Source organism: Excalfactoria chinensis, chromosome Z (genome assembly GCF_039878825.1).
Source record: "Excalfactoria chinensis isolate bCotChi1 chromosome Z, bCotChi1.hap2, whole genome shotgun sequence".
Lineage (NCBI taxonomy): Eukaryota > Metazoa > Chordata > Aves > Galliformes > Phasianidae > Excalfactoria > Excalfactoria chinensis.
This window is the reverse complement of record NC_092857.1, coordinates 56,034,977-56,058,807: the sequence shown is the minus strand read 5'-3', so window position 1 is coordinate 56,058,807 and position 23,831 is coordinate 56,034,977. Positions and strand designations below refer to the sequence as shown.

The 23,831-nt window shown below is 35.9% G+C and overlaps 1 protein-coding gene across 2 annotated transcripts in view; it reads left to right on the top strand.

Annotated features, from left to right (window-relative positions):
- Window positions 1–23,831, top strand: part of TMEM161B (transmembrane protein 161B) — a 38,928-nt gene that overhangs the window by 3,519 nt on the left and 11,578 nt on the right. For both annotated transcript variants that reach the window (XM_072359809.1, XM_072359810.1), the window contains exons 2-11: window positions 2,644–2,747; window positions 6,506–6,586; window positions 9,624–9,721; window positions 10,661–10,817; window positions 12,495–12,646; window positions 13,260–13,320; window positions 15,049–15,189; window positions 19,021–19,134; window positions 20,740–20,914; window positions 23,002–23,098. In XM_072359809.1, coding sequence (XP_072215910.1) covers window positions 2,644–2,747; window positions 6,506–6,586; window positions 9,624–9,721; window positions 10,661–10,817; window positions 12,495–12,646; window positions 13,260–13,320; window positions 15,049–15,189; window positions 19,021–19,134; window positions 20,740–20,914; window positions 23,002–23,098 — 1,180 coding nt within the window. The remainder of the gene's footprint in view (window positions 1–2,643; window positions 2,748–6,505; window positions 6,587–9,623; window positions 9,722–10,660; window positions 10,818–12,494; window positions 12,647–13,259; window positions 13,321–15,048; window positions 15,190–19,020; window positions 19,135–20,739; window positions 20,915–23,001; window positions 23,099–23,831) is intronic.

Genomic DNA, 23,831 nt, shown 5'->3' with positions numbered 1-23,831 from the left:
TATCTTTGATAAAACTATTAACCTTGGTTATTCTTGCTCTGCATGTTCTGTAAATATAAAAATATACTCTAGGAAGTAGTACTTTTAACAGTGTTCATATTGTCTGTTAATATTACGAGGTAGCTGTGTTTGTGTTATCAGCACACATCATTTGTAGATAAGAGTATGGAAGCTTTATCGTACTTATTCTTACTTTTTGTTCCGGTCTTTATCAGTAACAATGTCTCTAATTATGTAGCCCTAGAGGTATAGACTATGAAGGCCAAAATCTAGGTTGCACTTTGTTCGTACTTACCATAGTGATTTTTGGGCCTGTCATTTTTATTTTAAGAGTGTGTCTGTCTTATCCTTCAATATAACTGCAAACACTTCTATTGTAGACTACTTAGGAATTCTTTATTATGTATTATTCAAAGCTTTCTTATAAAATATGTTCTCTGTAGCACAAACAGAAGTAATGATGCCGTAAGTACTTCAAGGTCCTGGACTTGAGAGATCAAGATACTGAAAGACCTCTGACCAAAGATCTTTCTCTGTTATGGAAAAACAGCTCTGCAACTTATCAGGCATTGTAGTCACTGTCTGGCTGTTCTGTGTTGCTCTCGGCGCTGACCATGTGGTTACTAGTCAACTCCTGTTTTGCACAGAGACTGGTTTAACTGTCTTTCACAGTCTTCTTACCTTGGGGCTGAGGGATTTTCAGCAGTACACAGACAGAAGTGTCTCTCTGATCTGAAAGGCACTGGCTTCTGTTTCTAATGTTTCTTTAGTCTGTCACGCAGCACAGAAGTGGATTTCTGGTCTTCAGACAGAACATCTGCGTTCCAGTTTGTGCTCATTGTTTCTTACAGAAGATTTTGTCTTGTAAAAGAGCTTCATCCTTTAATGTCTTCCCCTTTAAACAATATTCTATTAACTAGGGATAGACCATGTCTACTAATTTAGAGTATGTCAAGTAAAGCAGAAGATATCGATTGGAACCAGTACCTAATCTGCCTTTGTATTCTTGAAGTGAGTAGCTAAACTAATATTTGTGGTAAGGGAAAGCCTCCAAAGTTGTGTGGGAGATTTGATTAGTTAGAACCTGAATTGGAACAATCCCTCTGTTTTGTGGTTTTCTTTGGGGAACAGCAATTCTGTATCTTAAGATAGCTTGGGATGGTGTATATTGCAGAATGTATTAATGTACATATAAATAAGTAGTGCAAAAATATATACAGGTGAGTGTTAGCAAAATGTTATTTTTTCCATATAGTGTGATATCAATGGACATATCACAATTTGTCTATTATTGGCTTCTTGCAAAAAAAAAAAAAAAAAGTTATTGCAGGGATCCCTGGTCTTGCTGAAAGGAAGCTTTAGTGAAAGTCAGTTCTTTTGAGGTATGTAGAAGAATTTATGGAAACAGTTGAAATTTCAAGAAGGCAGAAGCGGTTGTGCAAGAGCACTGCAGAAACTCCGATCACAAAATGTTTTCTGTTAGAAAGGACCTTAAAGTCCACCCAGTTGCAATCTCCTGCTGTGGGCAGGGCTGCTCCCCCCCAGCTCCAGCTGCCCAGTGCCCCATCCAACCTGGCCCTGAGCGCATCCAGGAGTGGGGCTCCCATAGCTTCTCTGGGCAGCTGTGCCAGGGCCTCACTGCCTGCTGAAGAAAAAAAATAAATAAAGAATTCCTACAATATCTAGTCTAGATCTTCCTTCTTTCAGTTTAAAATCAATCCCCCTTATCCTTGTGCTATCAGATAGAGTAAAAATTTGTTCTCCTTTCTATTTATAAGTTCCAGGCCTGAACAGCTGAAGAAAACCCAAACATGTTATTTCAAGTTGTAAAGATGTAACAGGTACTTCTAATTGATAATTAAAACCTCATTATGAGATGTCTGGTAATATTCATTTTAGGTGATTACTAATGGAAAACGGTACGTTGTGCTATCTTGATAATTTTAAATCGTGTTTCATTAAGGATGGTACTGGACATCACCTGTTACATTCTATTGGACTGTAATTTTTGTAACTGCAGAATTGACTGCACAATTTCTGATATATTTAAACAAACAAACAAAGAATTGTTGGAAGGGAGAAAAGATAAAAACTTACTACAGTATATAACTTACACTGATTATTGTGTAACTTCCCTTCACCATCTATTCCGTTAGTGCAGGAAGGATCAAATGCTCTGTGTTAACAGGAGGCTGAAATTTCAAGAGGTGGTTGTTGTAAATGGTGAACTACGGTGTATTTGGGGGTGTCAGTGTTAAATCATGCTGAAGAGAAAGAGACCACAAACAGCAAGATTGTGACGAGTGATTAGATTGTACAGCAGAATATCTTGTGGAGTGCCGTATCAACATGTGGCATCCCAACCTGCTCAGCTGAGGGACTCTGTTGGGAGCTGGCAGGGCGCTGATGCTGCTGGCCTTGTGATGCCTTTTTCTTTTGGTAAAGGATGTAGTTGGTTACTGCAGGTTCCAGGGGATTTCTTGAACATTAATGCAGAGTGGTGTTTTTACCTTCTAGATTAAAAAAAAAAAAGATCATCCCTGTTACTTGAGGGTGTTTTCAAAATATGGGAACGAAACAAAAAGGTACTGAAGCAGATTTGAAGAGCACATACTGACTTCTTGTTAACTTATTCCTCTACAGGGTGTAATAGGTGTACAGTTGGTGGTTACCATGGTAATGGCTAGTGTCATACAGAAGATCATACCTCACTATTCTCTTGCTCGTTGGCTTCTCTGTAGTGGCAGGTAAGATAAGAAACTGTTTATACATGGTGTGTGAGTGTGGTAAAGCAATTACGCATCACAGTAGAAACAGTAGAATGTAACTAATTTAGTTTGTCTTGAAAAGTAATTAATCTCCTTGCTATTCCTGAGCTTTGCACAGCATGATGGCACCTGACTTGCAGGTTCAAGGTGTTAAGGCAATGCTGCTGTAAAAGAGTAGACTTTTTGCTGTTAATTTTATTAGTCGTAAAGCTAGCGGTTTTCCAGCTCTTACTTTACTAGAGGAACAGGCTACATAATTTTATATTGAAAAGCTAAGTTAAATACTGTTGAGAACCAAAGGACTTCTTTCTCTGAAGTGCTTCATTATTTCTGACAGTTGTACTGATTAACCTTGCATAAACTGAGTGCTTAGGTATGTATTAACAGTTGTGTTTTTGAGAGCTTCATAGGACAGGATTACTATACATTTCAATATAGTACTTCTTCATTATGATAGATCAGACAGACAGTGTGTTGCAAAGGGGGTATTCCCTGTGTGGCAATATCCGTAATAACTGAAAACAGCGTCTGTTTTGAATTGAATTAGTATATTAAATATTAAAAGAAACAGAGATGCTTTGTTTATTCCTCTCGGAAGAAAAACACCTTGAATGAATGATTAGAAGGTAGTATTATGTCTTTTGGAACTGCTGAAATTTGGAGAATGCTACATCTCTGCTTCTTGATTTCTGAAGGAGTTTCCTTAAATGATAGCATATTCCATGATAGTCTTAACCAGTCTTGTATAGTTTTCCACTGCTTTTTCTTCCCCCTCAGTATCTTGGACACTTTAAAATTTTTTAAAATTGTTTTTCAGTTTTTCCTTTTTCAATTCCCAAATGATTGCCAAGAAAAAATGCCACTAATGTGTGACATTTAAAACACAGATGTATGTGTGATAAATATCACAGCAGCAGTGGTGAGGTGGAATGGAAAACAGAGTTATCAATGGGCAGATGATACAGATGGGAATCATACTCTTAGCTGTTTTGAGCAGATTCACTGTTGACCACTCTTGCAGGGTACTGACAACCTCTTTTTTTCCTCTAAAAAGAATATGATATTGTGAGTTATAGAAAATTTGCTATGAATTTGAAACCTCATATCTTCATTGTTTATACTATGTTAGTATCATAGTGTTGTATCAGTTATATTTCAAATGATATCTTCTACTTTTTATATTGTATTTAAAACATTCGTCTTTATGTCCATTTCAGAATTTAATTATTTTTTTTAAGAATTGCTCAGCATTATGGTTGTGTCCTTCATTCTTATTGAGTTTTCATTCTCTGTAGTCTCTGCATTCATATTCTAAGGCAAATGTGCCAGTGAAAGATTTGCTGTTCAAATATATTTTTAGTCACCCTTTCTTGTTTTTAATCTTTGCACATGTACAGATAAGTACATAAAGCAGAATTTCTGCACTAGCACTTTGGAGTTCTGCTCCCATGGAGGTCAGTGGGTGTCTCATTGCCTTTCATGTTAGTAACCTTGAAAATCTCATTGTTGCTTTTCAGCATTCTATTTATAAGGTAAATGATCTACTGTGTTGTCATTTCAGTCATTATAAGTAACATGCCAAATACTAGAATTCTGTAAAGAGATGTGAATACATCTGTGTTTCAGAAATAAAATCGAATCGGGAGCTTTACTAAAACAAGAATCTGAATTTTTATGTCAGAAAGAAAATATTTTTTTTAATAGTTTATCTGACAAGCATATGTAAACCTATTTTCCCAAGCATTATCCATCTGCAAAGTGTTTTCTTAGATGGACTTCTGTAAGTGGGGTGTTGGAGTGTGTTTTACACACACAGTGAAGTCCAGCTTTCCTAGGAAAAGTTACTTCCTCTGTGTCCTTTCCTGTCAACGTATTATTTTCAACTAGACTGTGATCACCAATGCAAGTTTTAGTTATTTGGCCAAGATGTTTTTCTTTGGAAGTGTTGGGAGGTTTTTCTAAAGAAATAATCTGAAATATCTTCAGGAGACAGAGGGGATGGAAGGTAAACGTTTTATGAGAAAATGCAGAACCTTCAAGTGACCAGCTGGTTTCAAGAAGCCCATATGTGTACATTCAAAGCCCATTAAAAGGAAACATAGACATTTCAAAATTTAACGTAGTTGTTAGAATGGACAGACAGAAGTTGTTTTTTCATTTGTAGAGTGGATGGCTATCTTTAACCGCTGAAACATAATTTACTTATATTCAAAAAGGTATACAAACCTTTTCAGGACTTGAACAGAATATGAACATTCAAATTTATTGAAGTCAATGAATTGGCAGCCCAAGTATCTACCAGGGCATTTGCATTTTTAACTAGTAAGCCTGTCTCTACCAAAATGTTGCTTTTCTCAGTAGCTTTTGTCCTACTTCCAAGCCACTTCAGGAGAAAAGTGATGTTCTTTTCTACAGTCATTAAAGGCAATCATTCAAATTAACTGAGGCATGTTTGTGCTGGTCTTCATTGTAAACTCTATCAAAGCTACAGACTAATCAGTTGCAGAATCTCAGTTTTAAGCAGGCTAAAGCAAATGCAATCTTTTTTTTTTTCTTTTTTTTCCCAACCTCTACCTTAATGAAAATGTGTTCACTTCTTTTTTTTTTTTTTTTTTTTTGCGATTTTAAATTGAAGACCTGTTAGCTTTATCAAATTAAAAAACAACTGAAAAAAAACCCCACCAAACTCCTTTTGTATACTGTTACTTCTGTTACTTGTAATTTTGAATTACTTGCAGCGCATTTTGTAGTGTAATGAAGTCCAAGTTGTGGTTTTAAGTATTCTTATTTGTGTTAGCATACTAAACAGAACCAGAATTTTGTCTGTGGCATTTCAGATTCTTTGATGTAGATTTGGATGGTCTTACTTAGTGAGATTTTCCTAACTTGAGTAATAATAATAGTTATGGGTACCATTGCTCCCTCTTCATTATTACCTTGTATTAAACTATATCATAAATTAGTAGCCTTCTCCAGAAAACAAAACAAAACTTGTGCATTAATACAGATAAATCTTCCAAGTATGTTTCTGTTTATAGTTGGATTTCTCTGCCTTAACATTTTAGCAGAAGAATCAGAGTGACAGCCATCCAAAATCTGAAGGGCACCTTGCTTTTGCTGGGTAGGAATGACTGTGCTGGAGCTACTAAAGTTCTTGCTTAAAAATTTGAATAAAATTACTGAGACTGAACCATCTTTTTTTCCACTTTGGAACTTCCTCGCCTTCTCTTGCCTTTTAGATAAATGAGTAAACGGATGGTGCGTTTATGTGTGAAAGTAGAGGATTGTACAGTTTACACACAAATCAGTTAATTTTGTTTTTTAACTCTTGTGCAAAATCCATAACTGAGATAGTAAAATATGCAGATATTTTTGTAGACAGCATTTACATATTTTAATATTTACCTGTCTGTGCTTTTGTAAGCTGCTGTTCTTTTTCCTAGTAAGTTTGGTGACAGTTGCTTGCTTTGAGAAGTGAAGGGCATGTTGCAAAGGGGTAGCTGTAAAATTTTCATATGGTATCTGGGAAGTAATTTGTGCTGAAGAGAACTGAAGGTCAGCTGTTGTTGTTCAGTCCAAGCGGGGTATGTTGTTTAGGTGTTGCAAATAACTGCTATTGTATATATATATAGGTCTGTTTTGATGTATAGTTATGTTGTTGTGGTTTTTTGTTTGGTTGGTTTAAATCATTGTATATTGCTAGTGTTAACAATATGTTACTTGCAATTTCCCCTTAGTTTACGATGGTATCAACATCCTACTGAAGAAGAACTACGGATTCTTGCAGGGAAACAAAGAGGGAAGAGCAAAAAAGATAGGTAAGCATTACTTTCTCTTCCTCTCCTCTCCCCCCTCCCCCCCCCCCCCCCTTTTTTTTTTTTTGTTATGATCTGTATTACAGCTCTGGCCAACTTCTGGCTTTTTCCAGTGAAAGTATTACTCCCCTCGCACAAAGCACTGGTGTAGTACTTTACTGTGATTACTATGAAAAGTTCTGCTCACTCATGTTCAAGAAATATAAATTCAGACTTGAGTAGGTGAACAGAAGTGTTACTAGGATCGTGCAGGAAACAGCATGTCTTACAAGAGCCGTCTGGAACAGCTTGGCTTGTTCAGCCTAGCAGAAAAAAAACAGGGAGTGATGAGATAGCTGTCCATCAGCTTCAGCTGGAAACAAGATTCTCAGGTTCAATCATGAAGGTCTCCAACATACTTACCAAAAGTAGAACTGCACCAAGAGCCAAGACTGATGGTGAGGTGGTGGAGCTTATTGTGGTGATTAAAAGATAAATTAAAAAAAATTGGACTTGTCTGTGTTTAAAATAAACAGCAAAATACACTATGGCTTTCTTTTTATTTCCTTTAATCATTTTCCTTTAACTCTGGTACGAATCCCTGAAGTTCATGTATATTCTATTCTTCATGTATTTTTTTTTTCCCAAGTTTTTGAGATACTTACTTGCAGTGTTTTGGGATAATGAGTTGTTTCCTTAACATAAGTATTTTTCATTTTACGTATTTGTCACAGTACTCTTAAAGTTGGGAATTGTCTAACAACATTCTTGTTTTCCTTCAACTTGATAAAACAATTGTGAATAGCATTACAGTTTGTGTTCATCTAATCAGTAATATCTATACGTAAAATAAAGGACAGAACTAAATGTTTAAATTCATAAACAGGAGCCTTATACAAAATAATTTTACTTTGTGTATGTGTTTTCTTAGTGTTGCCAATCTTCTGCTTTCCAAATCATGTGTTCACTTTCACTAAAGCAATTGCATACTCACTGCTGTGTAGAAACATGGCATATTAATTTATACTGAATTGTAAGCCTTAACTTTGCAATCTTTGGAAATTGTGCTGTGAAAAGTAGCAGGAAACTGTATCACAAGGCACATATATACATTAAATCACTTTTCAACTATTAAAATACTGCATGTAATGCTTCAAATTGATGCAGTGTTTTTTGGTGTCTATGCAGTCAAATTTTGTTGATATTGTTCAGTTATTATAAGACTGATATGATACATTAATACGTAACCAGGAAAATAGAGTCATAATAGTTGTAGGCAGTTGTTTGTAGTAAGGTGTTATTGGCAAGTCCTTGTTTAGACCTGGACATACTTTTGAGTGGTGCTTTAGATTTTAGTCCTCATTTTTCAGTATGTTCATTAAAATTATTGTGCTTTGAGTGATACTAAAAACTAGTATCACATGAAAGAAATAATATTTATTGACTCTTTCTGGTTGTATTCTCAGGTCACATGTTAACTAAGAGGGCCTTACTCTTTAAAAACTTGTTCATAGTTGAATGGATTTCTTTTTAATGCTGATGTTGCAATAGCTCTTTTTTCTTTGGAAAATCTGCCTCTCCTTTTTTGATTTCAGAGGTGCTGTTTTGAAATTTGGCTAAGTATACTGTTTTATTGTTGTCCTCTAAGGGGTTTTGAACTTGTAATATGGCTTATTTTCACAGAATCACAAAATTGTAGGGTCTGTGAGGGTCCTCCGGAGGTCATCTCCCTTCAAAGCAGATGCCCTACAGAAGGCTGCACAGTTTGGCACCAAGCGGGCGTGAATATCTCCTGAGAAGGAGGGTCCACAGCCTTTGTGGGCAGCCTGTTCCAGTGCTCCATCCCCCTCACTATGAAGGTCCTTCGCATATTGGTGCAGAACTTCCTATGCTCCAGCTTATGGCCATTTCCCCTAGTCCTATCCCCACAGATCACTGAAAAGTGGTTGGCTATGTCTCTTTGACTCACACATTTAAGATAATTATAAAAATTAATCAGATCCCCTCCAAGTCTTTTCTCAAGGCTGAACATACCCAGTTTACTCAGCCTTTCCTCATAGGGGAGACGCTCCAGGCCCTTTATCATCTCTGTGGCCCCCTTCTGGAGAGAATCTCTCCAGGAGATCCTTGTCATTTTTCTATTGGTGAGCCCAGAACTGGATGCAGAACTCCAGGTGAAGCCTGACCAGGGCAGAGTAGAGCAGGAGGATCATCTCGCTTGACCTGCTGGCCACGTTCTTTTTAATGTGCCCCATGAAAAGATTTTGAAGATGCAGGAGCCAAAGGAGCATGGTATATTACTTCTTTTCAAGGTCTACTGTATCTCTAGGATTGCTCTTAATACGGTGATAATTGTTTTTACTTTTTTCACAAGCAGGATATGAGCTGAAATAGGTAAAAGCCATTTCTGCAGCCATCCTTTTAAATTAGAAAACTGCCTAACAGTTATTTTATTGATGGCTGATCGGATACATCTTTCAAGGATCTAGGTTAATCTAGCTTAGGTGACAAACTTAAAAGCCTGATGCTATTTCGGGAAATCTGATTTTTTGGGGGAGTGGGCTTGGAACCTTGCTCAGACTTCATCTGGAAAGCATCACTTCAGTTTCAGGTTTCTTCAGGAGATTTGTTTGGCAAGGCAGATGTATTCTTTTCTACAGTGGTACTCATATAATTGAACTGTTGAGGCTGGGGTTACTTCTTAGATCACTACAGATTACTGTCTAACAGTGGGATGGAGTAAACGGTACCCACCTGCTTCTGTCTTCATGTGTGACTAGGATACAGCATGTAGAAGCTACTTAGACCAGTGTGCATAACTGTCATAGTGCATTAGAATGTTACAAGATATACCCTGTAATTACTGGCATGCCTTGTTGTTTCTTAACTCTTTAAACTGGAATTATTGCTTTTAGCAAACTAGATAGAAGTGTTTGCATTTAAGGGAAAAGGAGTCTGCACTCTTCTTAAATTTGAAATGTTATTATACATACAAAGAAAAAGTTGATTTTGTGGAATTTACGTTTATTTTATTTATCTACGTATGTATTTTTTGTTACAGAAAATATAATGGTCACATTGAAAACAAACCTTTAACCATTCCAAAAGATATCGATCTTCATCTGGAAACAAAGTCTGTGACTGAGAGGGACACTATTGGTAAGAACAAAGATGCTGGTACTACAGTGATGTCATGTATCAAATATGTCCTGGTATTTTCTATTAAGTATTTATTTGCAGCAAATGCTGGATTATTTTTTTTATTGACAACCAATGTAAAGAGTGTTAAATGAGATTGCAAAAAATGTTGCAACCAGGCATCCAAAGCAGTATGAGGCCATGTAGAAAGGATCACATCACGGCGTATTAGAAACAGAGGTCATAGCTTTGGATGAGAAAATGGTAACTGACAGATGTTGAAACATACGCTTTTGGCTGGCCTGGAATAGGAAATGTACTATTACACAGAAACCTAGACCTACAGAGATGAAACTGGCTTAAAATGCTTAGGTACCAAAAATGACAGTGCAGAAGTAAGGAGTGTTAAATGTTTTGAAAGTTGCATGTTTTTTAAAATCATGATTTCTGATTCCTTAATGATAATGAATTTCCTTTACATATGTAACCTTAAGACTTTTCTGTGCACGTATGCTATATATTTCCTTATTTACGTATTCATATGCATGTGCTGTATACAGAAGCATCATTGTCTTCCTGAGTGTTTATGGATATGAATGCAACTGAAGATTTAGCTGTTTTTAAAGAGCTATGCATTCAAGCAAGCTAAATCTGAAAAAATTATTATTTCTAAGTAAGACTTGGAAATACCTGTATTTAACCAATGTCCCGTGTTTATTGTCAGGTATCTCATAGTCAGCAGACAAGTGCTGCATAGTGTTTTGTGGCTTTTTAACTCTCTTGATCTAGGTAAGGTTCTTCGGAGGGACAGGCTTGGCTTTCTTATCATTAACTGCTCTTCACACTTCCCAGCAGCTCCCTCTTTGTAAATAGCCCAGCTTAATTTATTGTATTCTGTATATGACAATAATTGCCTTAAAAATATCACAGCTGTAATGTTTGCAAACTTGTATTTTTCAGCTTTACATTACTTTCCTGAATACCAGTGGTTGGTGGATTTCACTGTTGCAGCTACAGTTGTGTATGTGGTGACTGAAGCATATTACAGCATTGTGAAGCCCCCGCAAGAAATGAATATCAGTGTAGTGTGGTGTCTACTTGTCTTGGCTTTTGCAGTGTATCCTTTTCTGTTTTCTTATATTGTTCTACCAAGTTCCATCATGCTGCAATTCACAGAAAGGTCTCTATTGTTGTTTTAGAGAATACTTAAGTATTTACCATTTGGAAAAGAATTGTATAAGCTCTGTATAAGCTCTTCTGCTGTGGAGTTGGACAGGTGATTCTTGTCCATTGTTGGAAGCAAATAATTTTTTCTGTGTGAAAGATCCTTTTGTGCTAGGTGAAAAACTTAAGTTTGATGCAGATATTGACACAATGTGCAAAAGTAGTTTGACTTTTTAAATTGTGAGATCAGATAGGGTAGTATTAAAAGCAAACAGTCATAAGCTAGAAGCTAAATTTTATTTAGTAACGTAATAGTTAATTTCATGTTTTAATAGTTTTGTACCTGGGTGTGTATTAGCTAAAGAGCAAAGAGATTTTTGTAATAGTATACTTTGGAGATCATTGTTAAGCATTTCTCTAGATTGCAGGAGTTAGGAAAAGTGAAATTAACACTTACATAAACATACTAATGTGACTTATTCCTAGCTTTACCGGCTTGAAAGGAGTTTGTGCAACGAGTGATGCACTCTGATACTGATGAAACTGTTGTGTTCTTGTGTTTTGATATCAGACCTCAGTGCTGCTGAAACTCTTCTAAAATCTATAAAAAGTATTTAGATGTTTAGTATGTCAGGGCCAGAAATGATTCATCATGACATATGTTTGGATGACTGATTTCAATTGAGAACATGGGTGCAAAAAGATGTCACTGATTATTTGGGCTACTCCTGTCCACAGTGTCACAGGCAGATGGTGGTGGTATGATGGTGGGGGCTGAATGTTGGTACCAGCATCCCTTAACATGTTACTGTGTGACAGAGGGCATCAGAGGGGCAGTCTGAGAAATGATGTCTGCTATGAAATTGCTTATGAGGCAAAGGTGTGTCAGTGAATTACTTCCTGCAGAACAAATGGCACCCACTGATGTTAACTAATGACTGCTGAATTTTTATGGAGTCCAAACAGTGGATGTGAGCACAGGGAGGGGTGGATGGTGTGTTTTAGCAGTGGTGACAGCCACAGCCATCACTTCTGCTGGTGCAAATTGTTCTGAGCATAGCATGTGGGCTGTTTCATTGCTGGCGAAAATACATAACTAGTGGTGGTGACTTTGTTGAAAAATACTGTTTTGTAGCTGAGAATATGCTCTATCAAATACTGCTACTGTGCTCTTTTCATAGGATCCTAGAATCATTAGAAGTGGAAGAGACTTTTTAAAGGTTATCTAGTCCAACTCCCCTGCAATTAATGGGGACATCTACAGCTAGATCAAGTTGCTCAGAGCCCAGTCCAGACTGATTTCAGATGTCTTCAGGGATAGGGCATCCACCACCTCTCTGGTAATTTCAGCCTGATAAGATATTTTTAGTTTTTTATTATTAAGATGATAACCCATGGTAGGGGATATTGCTGAAATTGACAGTAAGTAAGCCTAAAAACGATATTGCAGAGAAGCGTGTTCCTATCCATATATATATATATATATATTATTGTTACTTTACAATATCCTTTAACCTGGAATTAGCACATCATAGAACAGCCTTATTGTAGATGATCAGAATACAGCTCGGTAATTCTTAAATATTGTCATTTTTCCAATTTTATTTTCCTTGACCCTTTTCTCATGTAGTAAGGTACTGTTTTCACTGACCACTCACTATTTCAAAGTAGAGGAAGGAGGTGAAAGATCAGTCTGTGTCACGTTTGGCTTTTTCTTCTTTGTGAAAGCAATGGCAATTTTGATTGTGACAGAAAACTATCTGGAGTTTGGACTGGAGTCAGGTAACTCCCTTCTTTAGTATTTGCAACAGTCTTATTTATTATGTGACACGAGAAAGATTTATTTCACATCTTTTAGATACTTTTGAGAATATATCTGTTAATGTTAACACTGTTATGTGATACAGTGTTTCTGGAGGATATTCTGCCTACTTTCCTTGCTTTGTTTTAAGATATATAAAATGCCTTGTTCTTTTTTTTTTGTTTTTTGTTTTTTTTGTTTTGTTTGTTTGTTTTTTGTTTTTTTTTGTTTGTTTGTTTATATTTGCCTTCCAGTTTTATTTTTAACCTGTTTTGCCTTGCTTTCTGAGGTGAAGCTCCTTTACTGAAAATAAATAAATAAATAAAAGAATAGGTACTTGGTCTGTAAGAGTCCATGGTAATTCCATTAATGTTCACGAAATGTTCAAGTATCAAGCAGGTACTTTCAAAGATTGTTAACATCCAGGTTTTATTGCACTGTGGCATAGTAATTAGCATGTGAAAGAATTATCCTAGCATATTAATGCTTTTCAAAAGATGTAATGTTATGTAGCATTTTATAGAGGGGGTGCGGGGTGGAAGGAAAGGATTGATTTTATTGTGATAAAATACATTAATGTATGTGTCTTCGCAGGATTCTCAAATTTCTCAGAAAGTGCTATGCAGTTTCTTGAAAAGCAGGGTTTGGAATCCCAGTAAGTCCTGGAAATACACTATTCTACATTGTGTTTGCATTTATAACTGAACCACTTGGATTTTCTTAGCAAGCATTTGTCTAGCATATTGTGCTGTTTTACGTGCTTACAAACTCCAAAAATTGTGAAGAGGTGTATTAATGAGAATAATCCATCAATATTTAAAAGTGTCTTTGTTTTCTCTTTAATTTAGATATAGTTTCTGCCCTGGTAGTTTGGCTGTAGCATTTAAAACAATAAATTCAAAAGTATAAATATAGTTTTCATGTCAGTTCTTAAGCAGTCTTTGCAACACTGAAGGGACTGTTCTAAACAGAAAAGTATCTTTTTGCTATTCCTATGGTATGTAAGAGGATGAATGAGTGAAAAAGCTTCAGACACTTCAGATGGAGTTTGTGATGAAGTTGGCTTTAGGAGTAAAAAGGCTTTTTAGTCACATCTTCAAGTTGTGTAGTATTTTCCTCTTACACAGATACATCTGCTTGCTACAGGATATCTCAAGTTTTCTATGTGCTACAAGAGGTGTGCCATTGCTTGTTACGTTATGTGTATACACAGTCACTGTCATAGATAGCCTTTGTGTATCGTAAAATGGACTTTTAGTACAACTCTCCTTACACACATACTGTCACATGTATTATGGGGTGTATCCTTCCTGTGACGGATAAGCCTTCAATTTCTGACTTGAGAGTTCTCAAGTATTGTGCCAAAACTATGGAATTTCTTTATTTCTGTATGCCTACTTCTAATATGCCTACTTAGAAAATATATAACTTTTAGGTAGGATCATCAGAGAAACCCTTAACTGAATCCCATGTATTTCTTAACCTTTCTTCACTTTGTTTTAGCTAAGCTATTATGACTTTACTAACTTTTCTATTAATTTTCCTGTTAAAATTCCTTTATTTTTAAACTTTTGCAGTGCTTTGGCTTTTCATAGGAGTGATTGAATTGATGATGGTGTCTTTTGGTAGTTTGAGGTTGTGGACTAATAAGTCTGAAGCTTAAATGGATAACTAGAATTGCTTTTGTTCCTGTTTAATCTGTTACGTCATTTTATTTTATTTTATTTTATTGGTGTGTATGTATGTGTGTATGTTTATTAATTCAATAATTCATTTAATCCTTGATACTTTTAAAAATAATTGTGAAGTAATGAATAGTTAATTAAAAAAAACAACAACATTGGCTACGTGGAAGAGACATAACTAATTGGATACATGTATGTGTTTGATAAACATGTGGGAAAACTGAAGTAATAAGTTTGCCAAAGCTTCTTAATGGATAAAAGAAGAATGCAGCTAGTATATCATTTAAAAACCATTGAAAATTTAAAATTGTGATATATCTGTTCTCTTAAAAAAAATAACCATTCTGATAGCTTTTCTGTGATACAGTTAGTTGTAAATTGCAATATAAAGTTATTCTATTTTTGTTTTACTGTACTAACAAATTTAACATCTTACAGGAGTTTTTTTTTTTGCTGCAGGAAGTTTTTTAATAGGAAGGTTTTCTGTTGATTTTATTAAATAAACAGGTGACTTTTTTTGTTTGTTTGTTTTGGTGCCCGGATGAGTTGTAATGATGCTGGTATTCCAGAATAAAACTGTACAATACTTTTTGCTTTTTGATTAAATATTAGATACTGTTGAATTGAAAGTAATCACTGATACCCTGCCCATTCACTTCCTCCTCAAGAAAATGCTCATTTCCTCTCTTTTCTTTTAGGGGTCCTGTGTCTAAACTAACCTTCAAATTGTTCCTGGCTGTTTTGTGTTCACTTATTGGTGCTTTTTTGACATTCCCTGGCTTGCGACTGGCTCAAATGCATCTGGATGCTCTGAATTTAGCAACAGAAAAAATAACACAGTAAGAAAAAATATATGCACATAGGTATATGCTACTCAGTCTTAAATCTTTGTTGTCTGGAAATAAACAAAATGAACAATTCCAACATGAAGGTAGTGACTAAGACTTCTGCTGCTGCCTGCATTTTGTATCTCAAGCAGACTTGCCACCTGCCTCTTTCTGATCATACTGTACTCTGACAGTCTTTCATTCTTTGCCTTGTGACTAGAAGCCCAGTTACAGGAACATTTCTTTCCTTTCCTCCTGTGAGAGCACCATAAAGAATGTTTCTACATAATGCTTTCTTTCCTTAGTCATGTTTCTTGGGAAGTTCAGCTAACTGGAAGAAGACGTACAGCCATAGACTTTTTTATTTTCTTCAGTAGCCCAATAGGTGAGCATCATGCTCTTGTTAATAAATTTAGGGGAAGATCCAGAGGCAAACACAGACAACAACAGCAACAACAACAAAAAAAACCCACAAAAAATACAGCTAAAAAAAGAAAAGAAGAGGAAGGAAGCAATAGCCTCAGAAAGGCAATAAACTGGAAAAATGCTTAAAGTGAATCTAAAACACAATGAAAACTTCTGTTAATAGGTTTAGAAATTAGCATAGAGTACTTCATTTTCCCATATTTCTGTGCTTCTTACATGATGACCCAGAATATTCTAAAAAGTGAGATGTTAATGTGACCTTAGGGGAACATCTTTTTTTGCAGCTGCTCTTACTAGCAATTTTCTTAGATTTAGCTGTTCATTTTTTTTTTTTTTTCCATCTTTCTTTTGTTGAATGAATGCCTTTCATAGGTCTTGACCATCGATATTTAATGTATAGATGTTACAACGTGGGCCACTGTGATTATTTAGTCTCGCTCCTCTGCTAAGAGAAACATGTGACCAGCAGGTTGAGGAAGGTGATTATGCCCCTCTAAATCTGCTCTTGTGAGATCCCACGTGGAGTACTGTATCCAGTTCTGGGGTCCCCAATACAAGAAGGATGTGGAGCTGTTGGAGTGGGTCTAGAGGAGGGCCACGAAGATGATCAGAGGGCAGGAGTATCTTGTCCATGAGGACACGTGGAAGGAGTTTGGGCTCTTCAGCCTGAAGAGGAGAAGGCTCCAAGGAGACATAGCAGCCTTCCAGTACCTGAAAGGAGCCTACAGGAAAGCTGGGGAGGGACTTTTTAAGGGCATGTAGTGACAGTAAGAGGGGCAATTGTTTTAAACTGGAAGAGGGTAGATTTAGAGTCAATATCAGGAAGGAATTCTTTACTGTGAGGATCATGAGACACTGGAACAGGTTGTCCAGCAAGACTGGATGGCCCCTCCCTGGAAGCATTCAAGGCCAGGCTTCATGGGTTGCTGAGGGCTAGAGAGAGGTGTCCCTGCCTACATTAGGGAATTGGGGCTGTATGATCTGAAAAAGATCCCTTCCAAACCATTCTATGATTCTGTTTTTGGATATAATAATTAGGTATAAACTGAAATCTGTTTTTTCTGAAAAGTGCTCAACATAAAAAATTAGTTGCGTTTAAACTGAGTCCTTCGCTGTTGGTAATTTTCTAACTAAGTATTTTGTGTTAGATTTGAGCTCTTTGTAGTTGAATGCATGTAACTAGGGCTGCAGGCTCCTGGCTCCTGCTTTATCTGCTGTTAATTTTCTGTCTATATGTAGGCTGTGGCCAACTCTTAATCTGTTCTTTTCAGGCAAATAAAGTGTGCATTTTTTCATTTTTATGTGTATAAATATTTTACAATTTCATGTATCTTTTCTATAACTATATTGTAATTTTCCAGCATATTCCTTGCTCTGTGATTGTGAGATTCTCTGCAGGAATATAAAATCTCTAAAATAGAACTTGATTAATAAGATCTAAAAGGTCAATTGATAATTATTGGGATGAGGTTTTGAAAAATGAATCTTACCTAACTTGATGTTTACAGGATATTAGATCTGATTGTTGAAGATAACATTATGCAGCACCAAGCAATTTTTTTTCATAAGTCTACTATATTTTGACTATTCAAGCCAAAAAATATAAAACAAACAAAAATCTCATACTCTGGAATGGATCAAAACTTGATCAGTCAGCACTGTAAATAGGTAATGAAGTTAAAAACAAAGAGTAATCACTGGTAGTTTTCAGTGGGCCTGAAGAGATCAATGTTTGCTGTTTGTGATGTATTTTTTGTCAGTGAGCAGATCATTCCTTAGTGTTTGCAGTTGTTTGGCAGTGACTAAAGGGAACAGTAAATGAGGATGACTGTAATTGATGCAAAACTCTCCAAAATGGGTGTGGAAAAACAATGCTGTTCTTTGCAGTCAAATATAAGATTATACTTGTTAAAAAAAAAACCTGATAGGACAAGCCATAGTTATAAAATGGGAGACTTATAGAAAACAGTGACATCCCCCTAAGTAGATTAAGTTGCTACCACTTGAACAGTGTCGTTGAAATAATTAACATTATTTGTCCACAGATGTATATGCTGGGAATAAATTTTAGAGAAAAATAGGATAAAAATAGTTATATTTCTATATTATACTTCTAATTTTGTTAGTTCAGTTTTAATTGTGAGCAATATCCTTCCTTGTATGTATTTTGGAGTTGCCTTAATTTGTACTATTTTCCTACAGTCATTTTCCAGAATCCGTTATAAGAATCCTTTAGCCTTTTACCTTCTGCTCAGATAAGCAGAAAGGGAATCTTGCCACCACTTAGTACATTCCAGTCCATTTACTCAGTAGGATGTCTTTAGTTAGAAGTTGAAGTGAAATGTTCTCACAAGTTACCGAGATGATCTGGACTGCTCCTTGGTGCTGTTGTGCTTCCTAGCAATACTTGAAAACTTACAGTGCATATTTCTTCATCGGAAGCCAATGATTTATGTGAGGCAGTCACAGCTTCTGAAACATTCCAACGTTTTAGTGAGTATAGAACGAGTTTAGCAAGCTTGATTGTTTGAAATCAGTACAGTATTTCGGAATAACTTTTGGTTACCTCGTTCTTTTTTTAATAGTTTAGAAGGACTGTTGTTGGAGATGGCTCTGCAGATGAGCCAGTTCTGTTAGAGCAGAAGCGTTGCACTTGTGAAAAATACCAGATTACAGGATGAACTGTCAACTGTTTTTATTTTATTTGAGAATATAAACCGATTGGGATATGGGCTTTAGACTGTTCCAAGGGAGGAATAAAAGAAATATGTTTATTTCAGAGAAAGCTCCAGAATAATATTTTATTTTTTTTAAACCTACTGTTCTATATGTGGTGTTCCTTCTAAATTAGCAATGTAGACAGTGTAGGTTTGTATTGTGCTTTTGAAGCAATGTTTGTTTTTTTTTTAGTATCTTTAATTGAATGCAAGTTTCCCCTGGTTTGCGTAGGGTATTGGAAATTAATCTGAGTACCTTTTTCATAAAACAAAAAAATCTTAAAATAATGACATGTTACCCATCTAAGATGCTGACTGCCTAGATTAAAACTGTAAAAGCTACTGCAGTTTGGTGTTACGCTATAGTATAGAACTGTTTAACAACTGTCTTCTCTATAGTGCGATACAGTGCGTGTAGTTAGTTCCTTTGACTGGATTGTTTAAGTGTCTGGAAGAAGAATCATTTCAAAGAGCACTTTTAAAACCACAGTCAGTGTGGTTTCACGGTATGCAGTATTGCTATTTTGTTGAAATGTTAGTCATAATTTTAAAAATAGTGAAGTAATCTTATTGTTTACCTTTCACTCAACTTTATTAAAGTTTGGACTTATCTTTTTGAGTGTGTATCGCCAATTTCAACAGTATGCTAATTGTTTGCATTTAACAACTTCACCCCCCTCCCTTTTATTTTTTCTTTCAGAACACTTCTACATATAAACTTCTTGGCACCTTTATTTATGGTTCTTCTATGGGTGAAACCAATCACTAAGGACTACATTATGAACCCACCTTTGGGCAAAGAGAGCATACCTTTGTAAGATTTTCTTTAAGAACTATTTCTGGGGTTACTGAGTGTAAAGCTATCAGTCTAATAGTGCCCTCTTATACAGCTTTTGTCATTGAAAGTCTGGTCTTTGAGCTCAGCTGTCTCGGGGAGAATGAATCACAGTGCTGAGGTGATGGTTCTAGAAGAGCAACTATGTGGTGGCATCTCTTTGGCAGACTGCTGGATTGTTTTTCCTAGGTCTGGAGTACCACCCTACTACCAGCTGTTGGAAGCCTTACAGCTCACATTGGTTTAAGAAATGAGTAGTTGCATTGAAGACAAATGGGATGCATAGACATGAGAACTGGCCTAAGGCTCTCAGTACTATGAGAAGTGTTTCAAAATCTACGCATAGATGTAGTGCCTAGCTTCAATATTAATTTTGCTTCATTAATAGATACAATATGTAAAAGCATAAAGATGGAAGAATTTTCACAAGTGATGCTGTACTATAAAATACTGTTTTCAGTAGCGTAGATGGTTGTTATTGCTTTTAGTCTAAGAAGATCAGAATAATAGTTATTCAGTAGGTTTATAACTGATATGTGTGGTTGTCAGTTTTATTGCTTAATACATAGGTCACTCTGAAAGTGATGCCTTGTATTTATTTCCATGGGAACTAAAAACAGATAAAAAGATGGCAGTAACACTGTTTAGAAGAGCAAATGCTCAGCTACATAACAGCCTTTTTCAGTGTAGTTACTACCATCAGTTGCACATTTTAATGGTTGATGAATGAGAGCTGGCATGCTGTTCTCATAAAAAGTCTGCATGACTGACTGGAACATGGCTAGTCTTTCACACTGCTGGAGCATACTAACTGCTGTCTCACCATGCTACCTCCAGTATTTGGTCTACATAAACATACAGCAGGTGTCACTTAATGTCAGTGGGTCATTTTTTTATTCGCTTGGAGGAATTCAGTGACACATCTTTGCTTCATATGCATTCCTGTATCAGGTGCATTTTTGGCAGACTGCCCTTCTGTTGCTGTCTGTCTCATGGCATCAAAATATAACAGAATATGGTGGGAAGGTTCAACCTGTACTTCCATGTCACCAATATCTGCCTCTGACATCGTGAGCCAATGTAGTAAGACAGGAGACATGAATTTCAGAGCAGTCCTTATAGATCTAATAGATGCTCTAAAGATAATTTTGTAACCATTATTCTATTACATAAAATTTGGAAATACTGATTTTTTTGCTTCCATTTTACATTTGAGTCTGTCTTGAAATGATAGTTGGTCATGTTGTAACAAGGTGTCTAAGGCAACTGAGGTTCCCATTTGCTATCTAGAACTGTGTGTATCTCAAAACCTGGAGTGACCTGAAAGCCAGTGATGTTCTGTGTATGTTACTCAAATTTAGTCATTCAAGAGCTGTTATTGTTTGCACACGGATGTACTGAAGTAAGGGAATTTAATGTTGTGTTGGGGCTGCTAAGAAGTTACAGTACAGAGAGAAATAGATGGCAATGATCACTTATTTGCACATTAACTTCGTAACTGTGGATTATACATAAAGTATTTCTGACCATATGTCTGAAGATTTCTTTACAGAAGATGTGTTACTTTTTATTTTTAATCTGCAGAATGTCAGAAGATACATTTGACACCATGAGGTTGTGGATTATAATCCTGCTGTGTGCTTTACGATTGGCTATGATGCGCAGCCATTTGCAGGCCTACCTGAATTTAGCACAGAAAAGCGTGGATCAGATGAAAAAGGAAGCTGGCAGAATAAGCACAGTAGATTTACAGAAAATGGTAAGTACAGTGGGACCGAGGCTACGCATTTGGAGTGCTTGCTCTTTTTAGTTTGCTTTTTTTCCAGTTTGTTGTGTCTTCTGTGGCACCAGGGCTGAAATCTGAATGAAGCCTTCTTCTACAGAAATGGCACTAACTGAGAAATTCTGTAAACCAAAATACGCAGAGGTGTCAACAGTGTTATGCAAATGCTTTATCTTAAACTGTTCATGCATTGTTGGAAGACATCCTGTTGTGATCTTTAAAAATACCGTGGCAGATGGTATGCTTCTCTTGTTTGTGTTGCATGGACGTAAGCTGTGGAGTGCAAAGGATCTGTGGCAGTTTATTGTGGTAGTGTGGGAGGAGTGGGGAGAATTTGAGTTTAGAAAGAAGGGCAAAGTGCTGTTACCTAATCAGAACTGTGATTTCTAAATTAGGTCAAAATGTAAGATAGATTTTGGGTTATGTAAATTTAGTTCTGTAAGACCACTCTGAAATGCACCAGCCTTGCAGCAGAATTGCCTGTTTTGTTACTGTCAAAAATGATAGGAAAGATTGAATCATTTATTTATTTATTGATTGATTGATGAAAAAGAGCAAACTAAGAAGGTAGAAGTTTGTAAGCTTGATGAAGAACACTGTCGCGTGTTACCTGTAAATTGAACTTAGATTTTCAGTGTTGTGTGATAGTGCTTTCTTATGATCTTGCTGATCCGAGGTGTATTCCAGGAGGAATGTTGAAATATGGCATAGGATGAGGACTTCTCTCTTAGAGTTGTTGCTCTCACTAATAATTCTGTCTTTGTTGCCACTGGGTATCTTACTGTTACTATAGAACTGTGTTGTAGTCCTTTCACATTTTTAGTGCAAAGCGTTTGGCTATGAAGTAAACGTTAGGAAACAGAGGTAGCAACGACTGGTTATGACAGAACTGTATGTTAAAGGATGGTTGTGAATGCATAATTTTAGTTTTGAGGGCTTTCATCCTATCTGTTAAACAAAAATGTTTTCTATTTCCTAAGTGTGTTTATCCAGTACCATCATATCTTCTCCTTAAGAAACTCATGGCCACTAAATACAGTTCTGTTTATTACCACGTTAGCTTTTTCTTCTTCTGGAACTCTTGCCAGTAAAATCTTTCCTAATACACCTTGTAGCAATGACCATTACTTTCTCATTTGCTCATTTTATCATATTTCATTATGTGTCTTACAGTGTTCTCCATACTTCCTTTCTGAGCTTTTTACATTTTTTTCTCATGTTAGTTTTTGATGCTTGCTCATCTCAAAGCCCTTTGAGATGTTTTAGGGGTATTTCCAAAAATGTCACGTCTGCCTTCATCTTTTTTGCCACCCTGTATTCTGTTCTTTTCTGAAATCTGATTAGCTTTAATTCATTGCTTGCTTTCTATTGATTTTATGACTTTTTCTCCTCTTTATCTGATATATTCTTTTAGGTCAAAAGCTTATATGAAATACGTAATGTAAAAATCTTGAGAAAGATGGAACAGATTATGGGGAGAAGAGAGTGATAAATCTGAGTAGGTTTCAAAAAGTAATAATGTATATATGAAATAAAGACCTTCTAAGTGCTTTGTCATTGATTGCCTGCTAATGAAAAATCCTCTTGTCATTGTTTTTAAAACTGGCATTTTACGTTGGGAAGTACTAGATGAGTCTTGTTTTTCAACCAAATTTTTGTTTACTTTTGATGAAATTTGGGATTTTAACTATTTTGTTTGTGTAGTGGAATTTATTTTGTAAATAACTGGGTACTTACAATCAAAACTAATTTTTTGTTAGTGTCTTGGAATCTTTGTACAATAATATGCAATGTTCATAAGCAGAATTTTTCCAATTTTTGTAACAGAACAAAGGCTTTTATTTACTACCATTCACTGCTTCCTCTTAGAATTCCGAGTGCTTTGGTGAGCTTATTAGCTAGGGTTTTTCTTCATTAGTTATTTTGAAGACATTGGGTTTGTACACTCAAGCACACTGGAAAACTTTTAAAATTGTATTTATGTTTGTGTGTTGTTCTTAATGAATTGCATGTTCATGTAGGTTTGCACTGAACTCATCAGTGACTTTCTTCTTTCTTCCCAGGTGGCTCGAGTATTCTACTACCTTTGCGTAATTGCACTGCAATATGTTGCACCGTTGGTAATGCTCCTTCACACAACTCTGCTTTTGAAAACACTAGGTAGGCAAAATTTGATGGTCAAATCTGTTCTGTACAGGATTTTTACGTTTTCAAGTTGCTGTAGAGAATTAGAATTTATGAGTACTTGTAATACAGAAATATGTTGTTGTTTCCTGTCATTTATAACATGCTGATGTACAGTTTGTAAGTTATATTCTTACCTTACTGCTTATGATATCTGTCAGTGATAAGCTAATTTGATTGCTTTATTTCTGAGAAATTGTACAAGTGAAGCTTTTTATTTCTATTTAAATATTTTTATTTTTGAAGTATTTTAAATGAGTTGCATAAAGCAGTGTTCATACAGTCTTTATCTACTATTTGATTTTATTTTTTTTTCCACTTCCTCAATTTTCAGCGGGTTATTGAAAAGAAATGGAGATAGAAGTTTTATTTCACTTAAAGGAGACATGATATCACTGTTTTTTTTCCCTTCCTTATGAGGGATGTCTTTCACAGTCTGCCATGCAAACGTGGCATTCTTTTTGCAAAATGTCAGCAGAGAGAGAGCGTTAGGCTGGATTCATCTCATCCTGAAGCAGACCTCTATATCTAGTGAGATTAATCCTGCCAGGTAGTGGCAAGTCCCAAGGCCACTGTTTCACATGTAGATGTTAGTATGTCAAAAAGTAGGTTGAATCCTACCCTGATGGGTTGCTAGTATTATCAGGAAGCCATGAGGATGAAAATAGATAGTATTTATTAAGTTATAAATGTGTGTGTGTGTTAAAAA